This window comes from Eleutherodactylus coqui, chromosome 5, assembly GCF_035609145.1.
Source record: "Eleutherodactylus coqui strain aEleCoq1 chromosome 5, aEleCoq1.hap1, whole genome shotgun sequence".
NCBI lineage: Eukaryota > Metazoa > Chordata > Amphibia > Anura > Eleutherodactylidae > Eleutherodactylus > Eleutherodactylus coqui.
In genome coordinates, this window is record NC_089841.1 from 248,549,994 (window position 1) to 248,568,254 (window position 18,261).

The 18,261-nt window shown below is 42.1% G+C and overlaps 1 protein-coding gene across 1 annotated transcript in view; it reads left to right on the plus strand.

Moving 5' to 3' along the window:
• Positions 1–3,703: 3,703 nt before the first annotated feature.
• The window catches only part of PAX5 (paired box 5), a 206,691-nt gene continuing 192,133 nt past the window's right edge, over positions 3,704–18,261 (plus strand). Inside the window, exons 1-2 of the mRNA XM_066602032.1 lie at positions 3,704–3,832; positions 12,213–12,277. Coding sequence (XP_066458129.1) covers positions 3,747–3,832; positions 12,213–12,277 — 151 coding nt within the window. The 5' untranslated portion in view covers positions 3,704–3,746. The remainder of the gene's footprint in view (positions 3,833–12,212; positions 12,278–18,261) is intronic.

Sequence of the window (18,261 nt, forward strand, 5' to 3'; positions counted from 1 at the left end):
TCTTGAATTCTTTGGAAACTTCTTATTTGGACCTTGTGAAGTCAGATCTGTTCATGGGAAGGATTTAAGCACATCCTTTGTGATATACAGGAGTCTTGTGTGGTGCAGAGTGTTAAGGCAGCAGAAATGCTTCACAACTTGAAATTTGCGAGTTCAATCCCTGTGTGGTTCAGGTTGACTCAGCCTTCCATCCTTCTGAGGTTTGGTGGAGGTAGGGTAGAAGGTGACTGTGGAAGGCAATGGCAAACCACCCAGCAAAAAGAGTCTGCCAAGAAAACATCTCGATGCAACGTCACCCTAGGAGTTAGTTATGACCTTGGCTTTGTGATATAACCTTTGTGACCTTGACTTTACCTTACCTTTGTGATATAACTCTATCTGTCTACTAAGTGATATAAACACATAACTCAACCTTACCTTACTTAAAATGGTTGATCAAGGCAAGGTTGAGTAGGATTTGTTTTGGGTACATGGCGTAATCAATAGGAATGTTTGCACCCTTCCTAATTTATATTTGGAGATTGTGCGCACAATGTAAGAGATCACACGGAGACAAGACTGTCAGTGTAGAAAGTCTCCCTGACTGTTTATTAGTAGGCGTATAGCATCTTATATAGCATGATGAGTTAATTGCCCTTTATGGGCAGCAGGAAGCAATACGTGGTTGGAAATCAAAGCATGGGATTGGGTAGTCCAATTATGGTCTTTTTATATCTGGTCCTGCGTGAGTTTCTGTCGTCATGGACGTCCGACATCACGTGGTTTCAGGTGCAAAATGGCGACATCTTTTGGTGTTCGATGGAGGGGGCAGGGGGTGGAGTCAATGATGCCTGAGGGTTATGGGCGGGTAAAAAATGTGCTCTGAGGTTATGAGCGTGTGTTTCTAGCAAGCTGCATATTCTGATAACGGTTAGCAGAACAGGATGGGGACGGCACATTCCGTTCTGCTGGCTCAGGTGGTGAAATAGACATTTCACCTTATGTATATATCCTCCACAGAGTTATGTGTTTATATGGTCCTTTAATTCAACCCAGGCATTGGTGCAGATTTAATAATATTGGTACACCTGGAAGCAAGTAGGCTGGTTGTATTGAGTGTCTATAATGTAACAAGAATTTGGTACCTTGGTGCAACCCTCCAATCAAAGTTGTAGGACAATAGGATGAAATATCCAACTTCTCTTTTATTTAGTGAATTAAACGCCAGCAAAAGATACATGTTTCGGGGTCAATTCCTTCATCAGTCAAGCTGGGAAATACTAGTATACAAAAGGATAAAGGAAATAATTACAACATACAATGCCTATATGGCGAAAGAGGAAGGGAGCCTAAAAAGGAGCCTAAGAAATTAATCTACAAAACAAACAGTAAAAAGCCACGTTGCATTGCTTAGTCAAGCAGAAAACGCATAAAACAAATGATACAAAGCAAAAGGTAGAATAGAATTATCAGAGCAATAATTAGCCAGTGAATGGGTTATAGGCTAATGATAGGCAACAAAAAGAATGAGCAGTAAATACATAAGTATATAGTCACATAGATAATGGAAACGTTAAAAGCAATTGGCTAAAGTAATATGCCAAATACCCGTATAAAGGCAAATATGGTACAATAAGGCAAAAGCAAAATAAAATACATGAGTATCTAGACAGGCATGAGTAAAAATTCTTTTACGTAAAATGATGGTAAAGTATGTCTGAGGGTATACATAAACTAAACTAAACTAAAAATTGCATAAATGTTTATACAAAAATTAAAAGAAAAGAGAGAATTGTAAAATACTATTATAAACACATGCATAATACATACAGTACATGTATGGGGCTGTCACACCAGGAGAAGCGGAATTGGACAGGGATCCCGGGCCGGGGATTTAAATGGGAGTTGGATTGGCAGGCTGGAGCATACGCAATCGGGAGCGGGGATATCCGGTGTCCCTTAATAAGATGCATGCATGTTGGAGCATTTGTTACATTGTAGTCCAAGTTGTAATTGCCATTGTTCACCACAACTTTGTGTTGAACATCAGGGGACGTAAACTTTGGTAAATTAGTTTGGGATGACAAGGTTGGAATTTACCCATTTGCCAGTACAGCAGAAACTTGTCACTAGTGTCAAAAAATCTTGGAGGACCAGCGTACTTATGAAAGAGCATTCTTTCTAATGTAGTTATACCACAAAACGTGTGATTGGATTAGCAGGTCTGCTCCATTGCTTTGCTGCTTAGACCTTTCTGCATAGAGAACAGGTTTAGTGTCTCTGGAGTCGGATCATCTTCTAACCAAATGTGCCAATAGAGGTAAAAAAATATGAAGTGAATAAGAAAAGAAAACTTTTGGGAAATATCATTTACACAGTGACTATGAACATTGAACCCCTCCCCGGCATATCTACAAGTAGGTCACATGCACAATATGCTGAAAAAGTAAACATATAAATATTCTAATGAACCAATGTAGTTGTAGGGCTATTGCTGAATGGCTGCACATGACCGAGTCGGATTCTGCGTTCAGGAGCCCGCAGTGGGATCCGACCCTGCGCCCAGCCGGCATCCGTGTGTACCCACTTTTTTTCTTTGCCCGGATGTACTGCAGATGGTCCGCATGACAAACGGTCAGACATGCGCCGTCTTTTTTTTTAAACCCAGCTTTTCAAGCATCGTTGCTAGGCAATGACGTGGAATCCGCGACCTTTCCCCAATATCATTGCAGAAGGGCCGCGGGTTGGACTGCTCCCATTGACTTCAATGGAAGCCGTCTGTGCGGAACCCGCACAGAAATAGAGCATGCTGCAATTTTTACTGGAAAACTGCAATTGATTTCCGCTCGTGTAGAGAAAACTGTGTTTTTTAAAAAGCATGATATGGGCGGTATGTGCTGCAGAATCTGGAGGCGGATGCCCACTTCGCATTCCGCAATTCAAATCCGCCCATGTGCAGCTGGCCTGAAGCTGCTCATTAATGGGCTTATCATTACAAAAAGAATCATTTCCTAATATGCTACTACATCCTGAACATTATGGTGGCCCACATTCTGCCTGTTCCTGTCGGTGGGCTCGCATTTACGCCCCCCCCCCCCCGCTGTATTAGTAGCACGCTCTCACTTAGAATGGTACAATGTAATCCTATGACAACCATATCAACGATATCGCAAAACAGAATGCACCTGAAACAAATGACTTTCATCCCAAATGGGAGACTTTAAAGCTGTTTAAAACTGAATCTAATAAGTAAATAGCATTGTCAGAAGAAGGGAAATGGATAATAGAAGATTGAAAGTGAGACTTTAGCCAAACACTCCATCAATAAGGAATCCAATTCAAGCAGGTAAATGTTCCTAGAACCCAAAGTTGGCTGTCAGGGAAGGCAGTCGAAAATGACATTAGATGTGATTTGCTTTCTATGACTACTGCAGATTAATTGCAAGCCCTTTGACATGCTTATACCTCTATGATGTGATAGGAATCCAGCCAACCTCCATGCTTCAGTTTCACATCCATCAGGATGACATCACATGCGTGTTATAAGTATGAGCTTCGAGTTCATTTGAGATGATCGTGTATTTATTTTATGTGACTGATCTGTCTATGAAATCATTTTTTTCCTTAAAGTCTATTGTAAATTTTCTGTTCGCAGGTATTATGAAACTGGGAGTATTAAACCGGGAGTAATTGGAGGATCGAAACCAAAGGTTGCAACACCCAAAGTAGTAGAGAAAATAGCAGAATACAAGAGGCAGAATCCCACTATGTTTGCATGGGAGATCAGGGACCGGTTATTAGCAGAGCGAGTGTGTGACAATGACACGGTGCCCAGTGTCAGCTCCATAAACAGGTAAATCGACAATGTCCAATCTTCTTCTTTCTGATTGTTGAAATGCTAGAAAAACAAGTTGTAGGCAATGCAATTATATTGTATCCGCAAACAACAATGATTCATGGCTGCCGGGATGAATGGAATAATCACACTGGAGGCAAAGTGGGACAAACAAATAATTTGATTACCGATTATGGTATAGGTATACACAGAATAGTAAGTGTCTACGGAGACGTTATAATGAGCTCCTCTCCCTATGCTGAGTTGTATACTGTCTCCCCTTCCACTATTGTTAGGATAGAAGTTGGGAAGGGGATCAAGCGCCCCAACAGCCCAGTTCTGGCCTCCAGTACTGGATTGAGTCTGTCATTGATAAAGAATGGCCGGGCTACTCTGATCTTGATGTCAACCATCGGATGGTTTGTCTATAGAACAAAGTTGTGTGTCCATAACTAAACATTAAAAAATTGTGGACAACTATGTATTATGCTTCTAGAATCCTCCATATAGTAGGGATATTCTTTGTGCCTGCTCTGTCTGACCATTACAACATGGCTATATTCTGGGAACAGGGTAAGCAGAGGGCGGCCATGATGGCTGTCAACTTGTCATAAGAGCACCACTGCTCATCCCACTTACAAGGCACAAATGTAGTTGGACTGTTGTACTGCCTCTAGCTTGGATACATGATGTGATATGGGTGGGCATGGAGGCTCCAGTACCCTGTTGTACTGCCTCTAGCTTGAATACAAGATGTGATATGGACAGGCATGGAAGCTCTGGTACCCTGTTGTACTGCATCTAGCTTGGATACAAGATGTGGTACTGGGAGGGCATGGAGACTCTAGTACCCTGTTGTATCACCTCTAGCTTGGATATAAGATGTAATATGGGCAGGCGTGGAGGCTCTAGTACCCTGTTGTACCACCTGTAGCTTGGATACAAGATGTTATATGGGCAGGCATAGAGGCTCTAGTACACTATTGTACCGCCTCAAGCTTGAATGAAACATGTGATATGGATGGGTATGGAGGCTCTAGTGCCCTGTTGTACCGGCTCTAGCTTGGATGCAAGATGTGATACGGACAGGTATGGAGGCTCTAGTACCCTGTTGTACCCCCTGTAGCTTGGATACAAGATGTGATACGGGCAGGTATGGAGGCTCTAGTACCCTGTTGTACCACCTCTAGCTTGGATACAAGATGTGATACAGGTGGCATGGAGGCTCTAGTACCCTGTTGTACCACCTCTAGCTTGGATGCAAGATGTTATACGGGCGGGCATGGAGGCTCTAGTACCCTGTTGTACCGCCTCTAGCTTGGATGCAAGATGTGATACGGACAGGTATGGAGGCTCTAGTATCCTGTTGTACCCCCTCTAGCTTGGATACAAGATGTGATACGGGCAGGTATGGAGGCTCTAGTACCCTGTTGTACCACCTCTAGCTTGGATACAAGATGTGATACAGGTGGCATGGAGGCTCTAGTACCCTGTTGTACCACCTCTAGCTTGGATGCAAGATGTTATACGGGCGGGCATGGAGGCTCTAGTACCCTGTTGTACCGCCTCTAGCTTGGATGCAAGATGTTATACGGGCAGGCATGGAGGCTCTAATACCCTGTTGTATCAAGTGCCTGGAAATGGTTCAGACACAGGGGTGTAACAACGGCACCACCTGTCTCTGGATGGCGGACTACAAAACAGTTGGGGCTGCTCATGCTAGTTGGACGATCAGACGATCCTCTCTATTGGTGGTTTGTTGAGGGGCATATCTGCGTATGATGTAACTGCATTCCAAGTTTTGCAGTAAAATAGCAACTTCTTTTAGAGGCTGGATTGTTTTTTGACAAAGAGTGTATTAGAAAATTACTGTTAATATAATATAGAAAAAAAATAAAGTTAACCAAAGACCTTAGAAAGCTTGTATTAATATCAATACTGTAATATAGCAAAAAATATTGGGAACCTAAATATTTCCACTTACTCTTCAAAACATGAGAATGTCCCTCTCAACGTTGTAAATCTCACAAGCTCCAATCAATGTAGGCCTGTCTTCTAGATTTACTCTGTAATGCTGTTTAATTCAGTCATTTGATGTAATACATTTAGTATTTCCCCCAAATGATATGCTTTAAACAGTCACTAAAACTGTAAGCTATCAATTAATGATCTCCCCACCTAATCACAGCAGTACTCAGCATGTAACACTAGAGGGAGATGTTGCAGGGAAGCCTTTATTTGCATAACAAAAAACAAACAAACAACAAAACAATCACAATACCTTCCTTTCTCTGGGACCCTATGGGAATCGTCACATTCTAATATTAACTATATAGTTGTAGCATTTCGTATATATGTTGAATATCGTTTTCTAGAAGCTATGCTTAGTCTAATATGATGCATAAAATCACTTAACTCCACTACACACCACTAGCTCTCAAACCAATTTCTAAGCTGATTTTCATAGCTTCACTGCATCAAGGATCTAGATATACTCTATTCATGTGATGTTTTTGCAAAATTCTGCATGATTTTACACTAAACCGTAAATGCTAAGTGGAACTAACTTCTGAATTGATTATACAGTATGTGTAACCTGCTGATAGAACTGCATAAAGGCAATGCACAATTCTCTAGCTACATGCAAACTCATGCAAAAAGCTCTTGGTCCCCACACTTTATCCAAAGATGCCTGTGGTATTAGATGTGGTAGAGGCTGGCATTGGAAACATTACAACATTGAAAAATAATGCAATATTTATCTTCTGTCCCTGTAAATGCAGCCAAACCCAACATAGTAACATACGGTAGTATGTAAGGCTGAAAAAAGACACGTCTATCCAGTTCAGCCTATTACCCCCCCCCCCCCCCGCAATGTTGATCCAGAGGAAGGCAAAAAACGCAAATGAGGTAGAAACCAATTTTCCCCATTTAAGGGAAAAACTTCCCTCCTGACTCCAATCAGAAAAATCGCTGAATCACCGAAAATTTTGAAGTTATTCATGAATATAACATATACTGTAATATTGTATCGCCCAAGAAAGGTGTCCAGGCTCCTTTTGAACTCTCTTATCGAATTCGCCATCACCACGTCCTCAGGCAGAGAGTTCCATAGTCTCACAGACTCCATGCCTGCCTGTTTTGCATCTTCCTACTACCTTTTCATCTACCACCATTGACATCAGTATAGGTGTATCCCAGTTTTCAAATAAATAGAGTATACTGTAGTATGTTATAAAGTTTCTTCACTTTTAGTGTTCACTCCAGAGGGTAACTATACAATCATTTTTTGAAACTTCAGAATGTGCTACGTTATCCCAGTCCATTTATCTAGTTATCCACCGTATGAGTGTGAGTTGGTTGGAGACATTTATAGGGTTACTCACTTTATCCAAAGGAATTGGGTAGATCTGACGCAATTACTGCTGAGGATGGCTAATTACATGAACCCAATAGTAGATCCAAAATTAAACAACCAGATTCCTGAGAAGTGGATACAGTAGTCATATTAACCGTGGAAAGGAAAAAAGAATGGACCGTAGGCGCAACTCTTATAGTGTAAAACAAATTAAAACGAGGGGGCTGACCTGATTCTTCTTTATTGATTAAATGAATTAACAGCCAGCACAAATAATACGTTTCGGGGACACAGCCCCTTCCTCAGAAATGGCTGGCTGAAGTACAGTAGTATGGCCGCATAAGCTCAGTCTGTGCTCCAGGAAAAGAAGAAATGGAGGGTTCCACTAATTATATTGACTTTAAACCACAATATATCTGGCTGTCATGTTAAAACAATTATCATTTTTTAAATATAACAGTAGGTTCCCCTGCTCAGGACTACACTTACTGTAAAATGCTCAGTATAGCTTTAGAGTGCCGTACCGTTATAGAAGTAAGAAAAAAAACAACAGTCACAAAATATTATTTTTTTCCAGCTTCTATAGCCAAAACAGTAGACCTATGATAGTCTTAAGGTTTAATTTCCAAAGACAAATCCCAAAATTATGAACCAGACGAAACAGGTGAATATGTAAGGGTAACACCATACGTAGGAGGTAAACCCAGTATAGGTGCAACCCCAACACCGGTAACCAGTATAGCTTCACAGTTGGGTTCCACTAACCACAAAGCCCCCCCATCCGGATCCAATCCAGAGGGTGCACCTCACACAGGCCAAAGGTCTCGGCCACAGTACCAGAAAGGAAAGGAAAAAATGCAGTGTACTGGGGCCAGTGGCAACTAGTATTAGTAATAGAGATGAGCGAGCGTACTCGTCCATGCCCCTTTTTTGCCCGAGTACCGCGATTTTCGAGTACTTCCGTACTCGGGCGAAAAGAATCGGGGGGCGCCGTGGGTGAGTGGGGGGTTGCAGCGGGGAGTGGTGGGGAGAGGGAGGGAGAGAGGGCTCTCCCCTGTTTCCCGCTGCTACCCCCCACGCCGCCACGCCTCCCCCCGCCCCCCGGCGCCCCCCAAATCTTTTCACCCGAGTACTGAAGTACTCAAAAATCGCAGTGCTCGATCGAGTAATTACTCGAAATGAGTACGTTCGCTCATCTCTAATTAGTAATAAATCAATTTGGGAGTTCAAAGACTTAAGGCCCGTTTATACACAATGATTATCGCACAAAACTCATTCAAATGATGCCTTTTGAACAATAATCGTTGCATGTAAATGCTACCATTGTTAGTTTTTGCTTGAACAATGATTTTTAGTTCAGCATAAAAACCATTGTTTGCCTGGCCAGCTGATAACAGGGATCGCACGCTGTGATTCTCCATGGGAGCGCTGATAACATTGATTTCAGCTCCTGTCCCACAGGAAAACAATGGAGCTGTAGGCAGATAACAGACCACCTGCTGTTATCTGCATACAGCGAAGAGAGCTTCATTTAAATGCAAATGAAGCTAAAAAGCTGCTAACAGGCATTAGTGCCTATTCGTAGCTATTGAAAATGGTCACTCAAAACTGTCTCTCAAACGTTTGAGCGAATTTTGAGCGATCATCTTTGCATGTAAATGGGGCTTTACTCTTCTGAGGGATGTGTATTAGACCCCTCCTTTGTCATCACATGGAGTTAGCCGCTAGGTATTGGTCATGATCTTCCAACAGCAGGGATCACCACATGGTTACATATACCATGCGTCCCAATTAGGACAGAAGCCAGATAGCCAACATACACCAGGTTTATTGATTTATAATAACATGGTTGTTATTCTACACTTGCTCATCTACCGGCTATACTCCGTGTGATAACAAGGGTGGGGGTCTGATACACAACCTCACAAGAGTGAGGGCCCTTTTTACGTGGGACGACTCTTGGGCATAGAAGCGCCTGACTGCTGTCCCAGTGATGATCAGTCTTGTGCTTTCACAGAAGAGCGATCATCGCTAGAGATGAGCGAGCATGCTCGTTTAGAGCAATTACTCGAACGAGCATTGCTTTTTTCAAGTACCTGCCTTCTCGTCTGAAAAGATTCAGGGGGCGGCGGGGTGGAGTGTGTGTGTGTGTGGGGGGGGGGGGGGGAGGTGGGATGGTGGACTGGGGGGCTGGTACTTGAAAAAAGTGATGCTCGTTCGAGTAATTGCGCTAACTGAGCATGCTCGCTTATCTCTAATCATCACTCAATGAATGGTGGTGCAGCGCACCGAGATTGCTTCGCCGGCCCACCTCCACTCACAGTAAACTGGCTATCGTTCACAGATGTCTGGTTACATGGGTTGATTGTTGTTTGATTTTTATACCTGCACAATTCGAACGATGAACGAATTATCGTACGTAGCTCAGATCATGCAACCATTTATACGGAACGATTATCAGATCCAGCGAGAATCTGACCGATAATTGTTCAGGGTAAAAGGGTCCTAAGTCTTCAGCTCCTACATTGATTTATTACTACTAGTTGCCGCTGACCTCTCAGTGCTGCCTTTTTTCCTTCTCTTCCAGATCCCCAAATTACACAGTATGTCTACATTATATACTGTGTATGTTGGGTGGCAAATGGAACAGTCCTTGGGATTGTGCTTTTGTAAATACTGTGAACCCTCCCCAGATGGCCGCCTCTTCAGGAAGATTTTCCTCTATTGATTTTCATTTACCTTATCTTTTGTATATGTTGGTCTTTTTTCCACATTCCCATCTTATCAGGTTGATATTGTCTTATTTGCTAAATCTCTAGCTCAACATATTGCACAGAAGATACATCTTAATTGCTTGAGCCATTGGATTTACCACAGTGTTTTTCGACTGTCATAAGTAAGCTGTGCAGACAACAGACCACCTCCATGCCAGGGACGTTGTAACCAGAGAATTGTCTTCACTTAAAAGGAAGCCAATAATGCAACGCCTGATAGACTGCAGGCCTGGCACAATCGCCATAGACCCTAGTAGCATGCAGTGGGCCATACTAAAATATGGAGGAGCTAATTGTTCAAGGAAAACTAATACTTCAGCCACTCACTCAACCCAGCCCAGATTGGGGAGGAGTGACTGCAAACAACCATAGTCTGCACATGTGAACGGATACCAAAGACACCAACAACAGATAGGTGCGCCTCACTATACAGGAGTGCGACCCCTACTGGCAAAGCAGCGGATCGCCCTGTATCTCCACAGTGGGTCACACTGGCTGAAATCTTGGGTTCCCCCAAATGTATAGCAAACTACATGCAAAAAATACTGATAAATGCAGGTGTTAGTTCTGCATTTTGGCCAAGACGCATAAGCTGATGGGCCAACGGCAAGGCCACCATGTGTCCATCAGAACTCACACTAGCTCACTGTTAGATACAATAAAATCACAGAGGTGAGAGAAAAAACAAGGACATTATTCACCGAAAGGGAAGCCAATAATGCAACAGCTGATAGACTGCAGGCGGCAAAATCGCCGTAGACCCTAGTAGAATGCAAAGAGCCTGCAGTCTATCAGGTGTTACATGACTGGCTTCCTTTTCAGTGAATGTCCTTGTTTTTTCTCTCACCTCTGTGATTTTACTGTAACCAGATATGGAGTCATTGTGCTGCAGCCCAGTAGCGCCAATCACTGTTCTGCCTACCAAATTTGTTTCAATGTTGGTCAAGATTGCTTGTTGGTCTATTATGGTTTAAATGGTATTTTAGGATATTTTCCACTCTTTAGATGTGATTATTCCATATGCCTCAGAATGCCTAATTCCTATTTGGTCAGCATCCCAAATACTTTCTACAATTCAATAAGTATTAGATGAGCAAGGCCGGATTCACACAAGGGTATGCGTATTTGTGCGCATATGAGCATAGTGTTTTTGCGGAACGAACAAAGCTTTTTTGTTCACGCATCAGCATATTTTACGGCACTCTCTCTACGTGCAATGGCATGTGCGTTTGCGCGCAGCAAAAAAATATGCATTGATTGAAATGGCTAATGAGTCTAAAAAGTTCCACGCGTTCTTTTTCCTGTGCAGTTACAGCGTTTCATGCATCTCTTAGCGTATTTTGCGTTTATTTACACATCCCCATGGAGACTTTTGCTACTCAGTAAGGGCAGCTTCACACGGCATAAGTGCATATGCACTCGCTATTGCGAGGCGTATGTGTGCTGCTGATTGGTGCATTTTACTGTACTGTACCGCGCTGCCGGGACCACCCACATCAGCGCAGTCCCGGCAGCGACATGTTTGAGTGGGCGGGCTAGCCTACTTAGTAGGCAGGTCATCTGATTCGATAACCAGGTCAGCTGACTTGATAGGTGGTTTAGCTGACCTAGTAGGCAGGCCAGCTGACCAAGTAGGCACGGGTGCTATAGTTTAGCCCTGCAAAATCAGGCAGTTCCGTGCGTGATTTTGTGCAGACAAGGCCCTTCGGTGTGCAATGGCGGCTGAAAATAGAGCATGTCGCAATTTTTCCCCTACGTTCATGTGAGGCTGCCCTAAAAAAGAGCATGCTGCACTTTTTTGAGAGACCGAAATGCACAGAAAAAAAATATACGCATGTGAATGAAGCCATAGAAATCAATTGGTTCTATTCTCTGCGAATTGCGCACACAAATACACCCGTGTGAAGCCGGTCTAACTATTGAGCAATAGAACTTATATATCTATTTCCAGTAGAGAATGGTAACGCAGTGGTTGGCACTGTTTGCCTGCAGCATAGAGATCCTGGGTTGAAATCTGACCAAGGACAACAACTGCAAGGAGTTTGTATGTTCTCTGCATGTTTACTCCAGTTTCCTTCTACACTTCAAAGACATATTGATAGGGATATTAGATCAGGCATCCCATTGGGAGTGATGGGAATGGTGACAATCCATGTGGATGTTGGAGCTATACCAGTAACAAGTAGAAAAAGATTAGAAAATTCAATGAAGTTTATGTTTTGTCATTGCAACAAATCTTTAATTGGTATCTTTTATCTGAACGCAGGATCATCCGAACAAAAGTTCAGCAGCCCACAAACCAGCAAGTACCACCTTCAAACCACAGCATAGGTAAGTCATGTAGTACTACTCGGAGGGAAGATCTGGGAGAAGGTTTAATTATTGGTATGGATAGAACATTTTCCATAAACCACTGCTGCACACCAGAAATCAAACTCCTTTGTCATCCTCCAGGGGCTGAACATGGTAAATTAATTTTATAAATACTGTTAAAGGGTTTTGTGTTTTACTGATTATTATGATAAATAGATTTTACCCTGGGACAGAAAATTGAAATCTACACCAAAAACGCTAACGGGGGACCATGGTATGTGGGATAATTAAAGTAATAAATCAAAAAATAGATACTTATTCATAACATTTTATGCATCATTAGCCAGTAACTAGTTTAAATACGTTCCTCTCCCCTCTCCATCATTTATTCATCCCAGTTCTTTATGCAGTTACACTCTTGAGTAGAGAGGTGGGAAAAGTTTTCGAACATTTTTAAGTTGAAATTGTCGTTAGCAGTATTTATGTGAGCATGTAATGAATGTGCCAACTTCAGGATCAAGGTGAGATAATTGATACCCAACTTATGAGCAGTAATCATAAAGGTGATTACAAAATAGCGCAGGAAGGCATCAATGCATTACAATAAAAAATAAGACAACGCATATACATACATGGAAATTAAAGAGTTTGATGGACATGTCTAGAAAACGGCTTTATGCTCAGACTTTTATAATAGGGAATTACATTATATAGCCCCTCCTTAAAGGGGTTGGCCAGGCAGCACCCGCTAGGGTACACCAAGGCACTGCTCCGACCCTTATGTAGTGGCCAGCACTCGTAAATGCAAGCGCAGCTCTCATTGAAATTAGCGGGAGCAGTACTTGTAATTGCGGGCTGGGGTCCCATTGATTTCAAATAGAGCTGCGCCTGTAATTACAAATGCCGGCCACTACACAGAGATGAGCGATGCAGCGGCAGGCCAATGATGATTTTATGGTCTGCATAAAAGATCCAATCTGTGATTTATTGGGGTTTGTTCTTTTACTGCATGTGTTCACACGGCACAATTATCATTTATACCGCTCGATCTAATGAGCCATTTACACGAAAATCGTCCTGTCAAAAGGGCTTAAAAGTGCAGGATGGATCATCACTGGGACGACTTCAGCGCCCCACAGTCGTCCTGCGTAATGGGGCTATAGAATGTTTGTGAGAATTTGTGTCTGTGGGCAACCTAATAACAGTGTGGGGCAAGAGAAGGGAATTAATTGCACTGGGTTTGTCTTAAGATTTTAATATGAGGTGGGTAATAAAGAAATGATTGTGAAAGCCCACGCTGGAGCTATACATGGACATGTCTACTGTGTCCACCCTTGAGCTATACATGGGCATGTCTACTGTGTCCACCCTTGATCTATACATGGACATGTCTACTGTGTCCATCCTTGAGCTATACAGGGACATATTAACTTTGTCCACCCTCTAGCTATACATGGGTATGTCTACTTTGTCCACCCTTCAGCTATACATGGACATATCAACCTTGTCCACCCTTCAGCTATACATGGGCATATCTACTTTGTCCACCCTTCAGATCTACATGGACATATCTACTTTGTCCACTCTTTAGCTATACATGGACATGTCTACTTTGTCCACCCTTCAGCTATACATGGACATATCAACCTTGTCCACCCTTCAGCTATACATGGGCATATCTACTTTGTCCACCCTTCAGATCTACATGGACATGTCTACTTTGTCCACCCTTCAACTATTCATTGACATATCTACTTTGCCCACCCTTCAGCTATACATGGGCATGTCTACTTTGTTCACCCCTCAGATCTACATGGACATGCCTACTTTGTCCACCCTTTAACTATTCATTGACATATCTACTTTGCCCACCCTTCAGCTGTACATGGATATGTCTACTTTGTCCACCCTTCAGCTATACATGGACATGTCTACTTTGTCCACCCTTCAACTATTCATTGACATATCTACTTTGTCCACCCTTCAGATCTACATGGATATGTCTACTTTGTCCACCCTTCAACTATTCATTGGCATATCTACTTTGTCCATCCTTCAGGTAACGAGTAGATGGTCACAGCTGATTACCTATTGTAAATAGTGGATCCTGCATTATCTACATATAGGTGTCAACTCTTGGTGTAATCCTGCCTGTGATGCTAGTATGATGACTTCTACAAAGCTTTCTCTACAGAACAGAAGTATTAGTCTTTTATTAGAATTAGTGTTTAGTGTGCAGGGAGGAGGAGTTGAGCTGTGACATCATCTATTGTGAATGGTGGATCCTACATCATCTACATATAGGTGTCACCTCTCAGTGTAATCCTGCCTGTGATGTTAGTGCGATCACTTCTGCAAAGCTTTCTCTACAGAACAGGAAGTATTAGCCTTTTATTAGGATTAGTGGTCAGTGTGCAGGGAGAAGGAGGAGGTAAGCTGTGACATCATCTATTGGGAATGGTGGATCCAGTGTTATCTACACTTAGCTTTCAGTGTAATCCTGCCTGTGATGTTAGTGAGATGACTACTGCAAAACTTTCTCTACAGATCAGGAAGTGACAGACTATTATGAGTCTCTGGTCAAGGTGAAAAATGCTGGATTTTTTTCAGATTATAGATTGCGACTGAAAGTAAAAAAAAAAAAACATCAAAATTTTTTAAAAAACTATATATAAAACTCAAAAATGTGATTTATATAATAGGTCATTTTCTGATGACAACTTCCCTTTAAACTAAATTACGAGATCATGAATTGCTCACTTTGTAATCTAAAATGTTGCTATCATAAGTGGATACAAGTCTATGTAGCCATTTATATAACTCGTCCTGCCGCTCCCTCCCAGGACGTGGCTTTCTTTTTTTGCAGCAGCTGGTATCACCTGCAACATTTTAACATATCATATTGGGTTACAAAGTGTCAGCTCATGAATCGCTCCCAGTATGTAATTTATTCCCTAAATCCCTTTAACGAACAACACGGCTGACCGGTGGAATGTCTGCAGACATGTCCATTAGATTGAAGCCATTGCCCTGCCAGCTGTCATATTTGGTAATGCTGCACATATTGCAGGCATGCCTGGCATATATTAGACGAGGAGTACGTTTTATGAGGACGCGGACAGTATTTATTGATATGTAAGCTGTTGCTTTAAACAAATCTGCTTTAGAACAGTTTACCAAGGTAATAGAATGGCTGCGAGATTAGGCAGCTCGGCCCGGATATTCTTTTAACTTTACACCTCTTTATAGATGCAAATTGATGATCACACATCAGTACAATGCAGTCTTGTCTCGGTAATCCTTCTTAAAAGGGTTTCCCCAAAAGGAATGAGGATTTATACCTTCATCCTATTTAACATTCTGTGTTGTGCCAAAGACTTATTTGCTGCTCCCATTGGAGACGTAGCAGGGTCAGCAATGAGGAGTTTTATACAAAGGGTTCACTGAAGCAATACTTTACTTAGTTATCCCTCCGACTGAAAGATCTGCACACAAAAAGGAAAATAGCATTTGTTGCTACTTTCTAAATTCCACCTGCTAGCTTTCCATATAGTGTTTACTGATTGGAGATCTCTTCTATTTCAGATGCCATCCTGTAATATATCCATCTGTGTAGCTTTTCAGGCACAGGCTCATAGTGGAGCGCTGCTTGAGAAGAACTTTCTAGGTACATGGTGTACCTTGCTTTATTTATGTACACCCTCCAATTTTGTACATATTAGTCTCTATAGAAAGTGATATGAGAGCTGAATAATTGATGATGTGGCAATCCGTACTGAAAGTATCTGTAGGAAGGAAATAGTGTAAAGCAAAGGGCTGTTCTGAAGCTGCATCTGCTGATAGCAAAAATGGCAACACATATATGCAAGGTGGTTATAATGTGACATATCTATCTATCTATCTATCTATCTATCTATCTATCTATCTATCTATCTATCTATCTATCTATCTATCTATCTATCTATCTATCTATCTATCTATCCATCTATCTATCCATCCATCTATCTATCCATCTATCTATCTATCTATCTATCTATCTATCTATCTATCTATCTATCTATCTATCTATCTATCTATCTATCTATCTATCTATCTATCCATCTATCTATCCCATATCTATCCATCTATCTATCTCATATCTATCTATCTATCTACCCCCCCCCCCTGAAAATTAGCCCTACCCCAATAATAAGCCACACCCATATTTTATGGGGGGGCTTGAAATATAAGCCCTTTCCCCAAAATAATCTTGTGTGTAGCGTCCTCATCAGGTCAACTTGCACCTCTTCAATTGGATTCAGGTCTGGTCTCTGGCTGGGCCATTCCAGAACTCCGATCTTCCAGCGAAGCCATTCTTCTGTTGATTTGGAGGTCTGCTTTGGGTCGTTGTCATGCTAAAAGGTGAAATTCCTCTTTAGCCTTTTATCAGAGATCTGAAGGTTTTGTACCAAAATTGACTGATATCTGGAACTGCTCATGATTTCTTCTATCTTAACTAAAGCTCCAGTTCCAGCAACAAAAAAGCAACCCAAAACATAATGCTGCCTCCATCACCTTCACTGTGGGTATGGTGTTCTTTTGGTGATGGGCAGTGTATGAAATTATTGCCAAAACGTTCCCCCTCAGTCTCATCAGACAAAGTTCTCCCTCAGTCTCATCTGGGAGACTTAATGTAGGTTTTGGCTTAACATAGCCGGGCTTGGATGTTTCTCTTTGTTAGAAAAGGCCTCCGTCTTGCCCCCTCCCCCACAGCCCAGAAATATCAAGAATACAGGAGATGGTTTGTCACATGACTACACAACCAGTACTTGCCAGAAACTCCTGCAGCTCCTTTAATGTTGCTTTTGGGCCTCTTGGCCGCCTCCCAGAACAATTTTCTTCTGGTCTTTTCCTCACTTTTTAAGGGACAGTCAGTTCTTGGTAATGTCACTGTTGTGCCAAATGTAATCCACTTCTTGCTGACCTCTTCACTGTGTCCCATGGTATATGTAATGTCTTGGAGATGTTTTGGTCCCCTTCTCCTGGCTGATACCTTTCAACAATCAGATCCGTTTGATGTGTTGTAAGATCTTTACGGCTTTTGCTGAAAAATGCAACTAAGAAAATGTCAGAAAAATCCTCCTAGAAGAGCTTATATGGGGGAAATCAGCATCACTGGTTGGTGTTACAGGCAGCACATGTAATGAGCACCATGAGACCAAATGTCCTTCAGCCAAGCGTCTGGAAATGGTCCGACAAACACAGGGGTCTATAATGATGGTACCATCTGTCTCTGGATGGTGGACAACGAAACAATTGCAGTGCTTGTCAGATGATCAGACGATCCTCTCTAGTGGTGGTCTATCAAAGGCATCTTGAGCCCGGTCGCTTTGTGTGCCCATGTGGCGGCAATTTGGTAATATGACCATCCAGCTTCATGCATCCCAATAATGCGCCCCCCTCAGACTCTGGTAACGGGGTGACATCTCTTCACTGCGTCATAGAGGCGTCTAGTGGTCAACACAAGGAGCCTCCGAGAGCCTCTTATAGGCCAATGGGGAACCAATTTTAGGGCCTCCGGTGATCAGACTGTTCATCTAATCACCACAACTCTCATTATTTACATATCTGCATGAGATGGAACTGCAGAACGAGTTTTGCAGCAAAATGACAACTCTTCCTAGGGGTGCAATTTTTTTTTGGAAAGAGTGTATATATACAGAATGCCCCTAAAACTCTATACACACTTCAACATGAAAAATATCTGTATACAAGCTTTGTTACTAGATTTATATAGTATGCATATATATATATATACACACACACATATATATGTATAATCTATTTTTAGAGATGTGTGACATTTTCGACAAGATGATACTACATATTGCTGCCATAATTCATTTCAGATTGTGAAGAGGGGCATAGATAACCACTATTGAAGTGTGTATACATTTTCGAGACACCCTGTAAATATCAATTCCTCATGATGTTCAAGATCCCTGCATGTAATGGGAAATGTT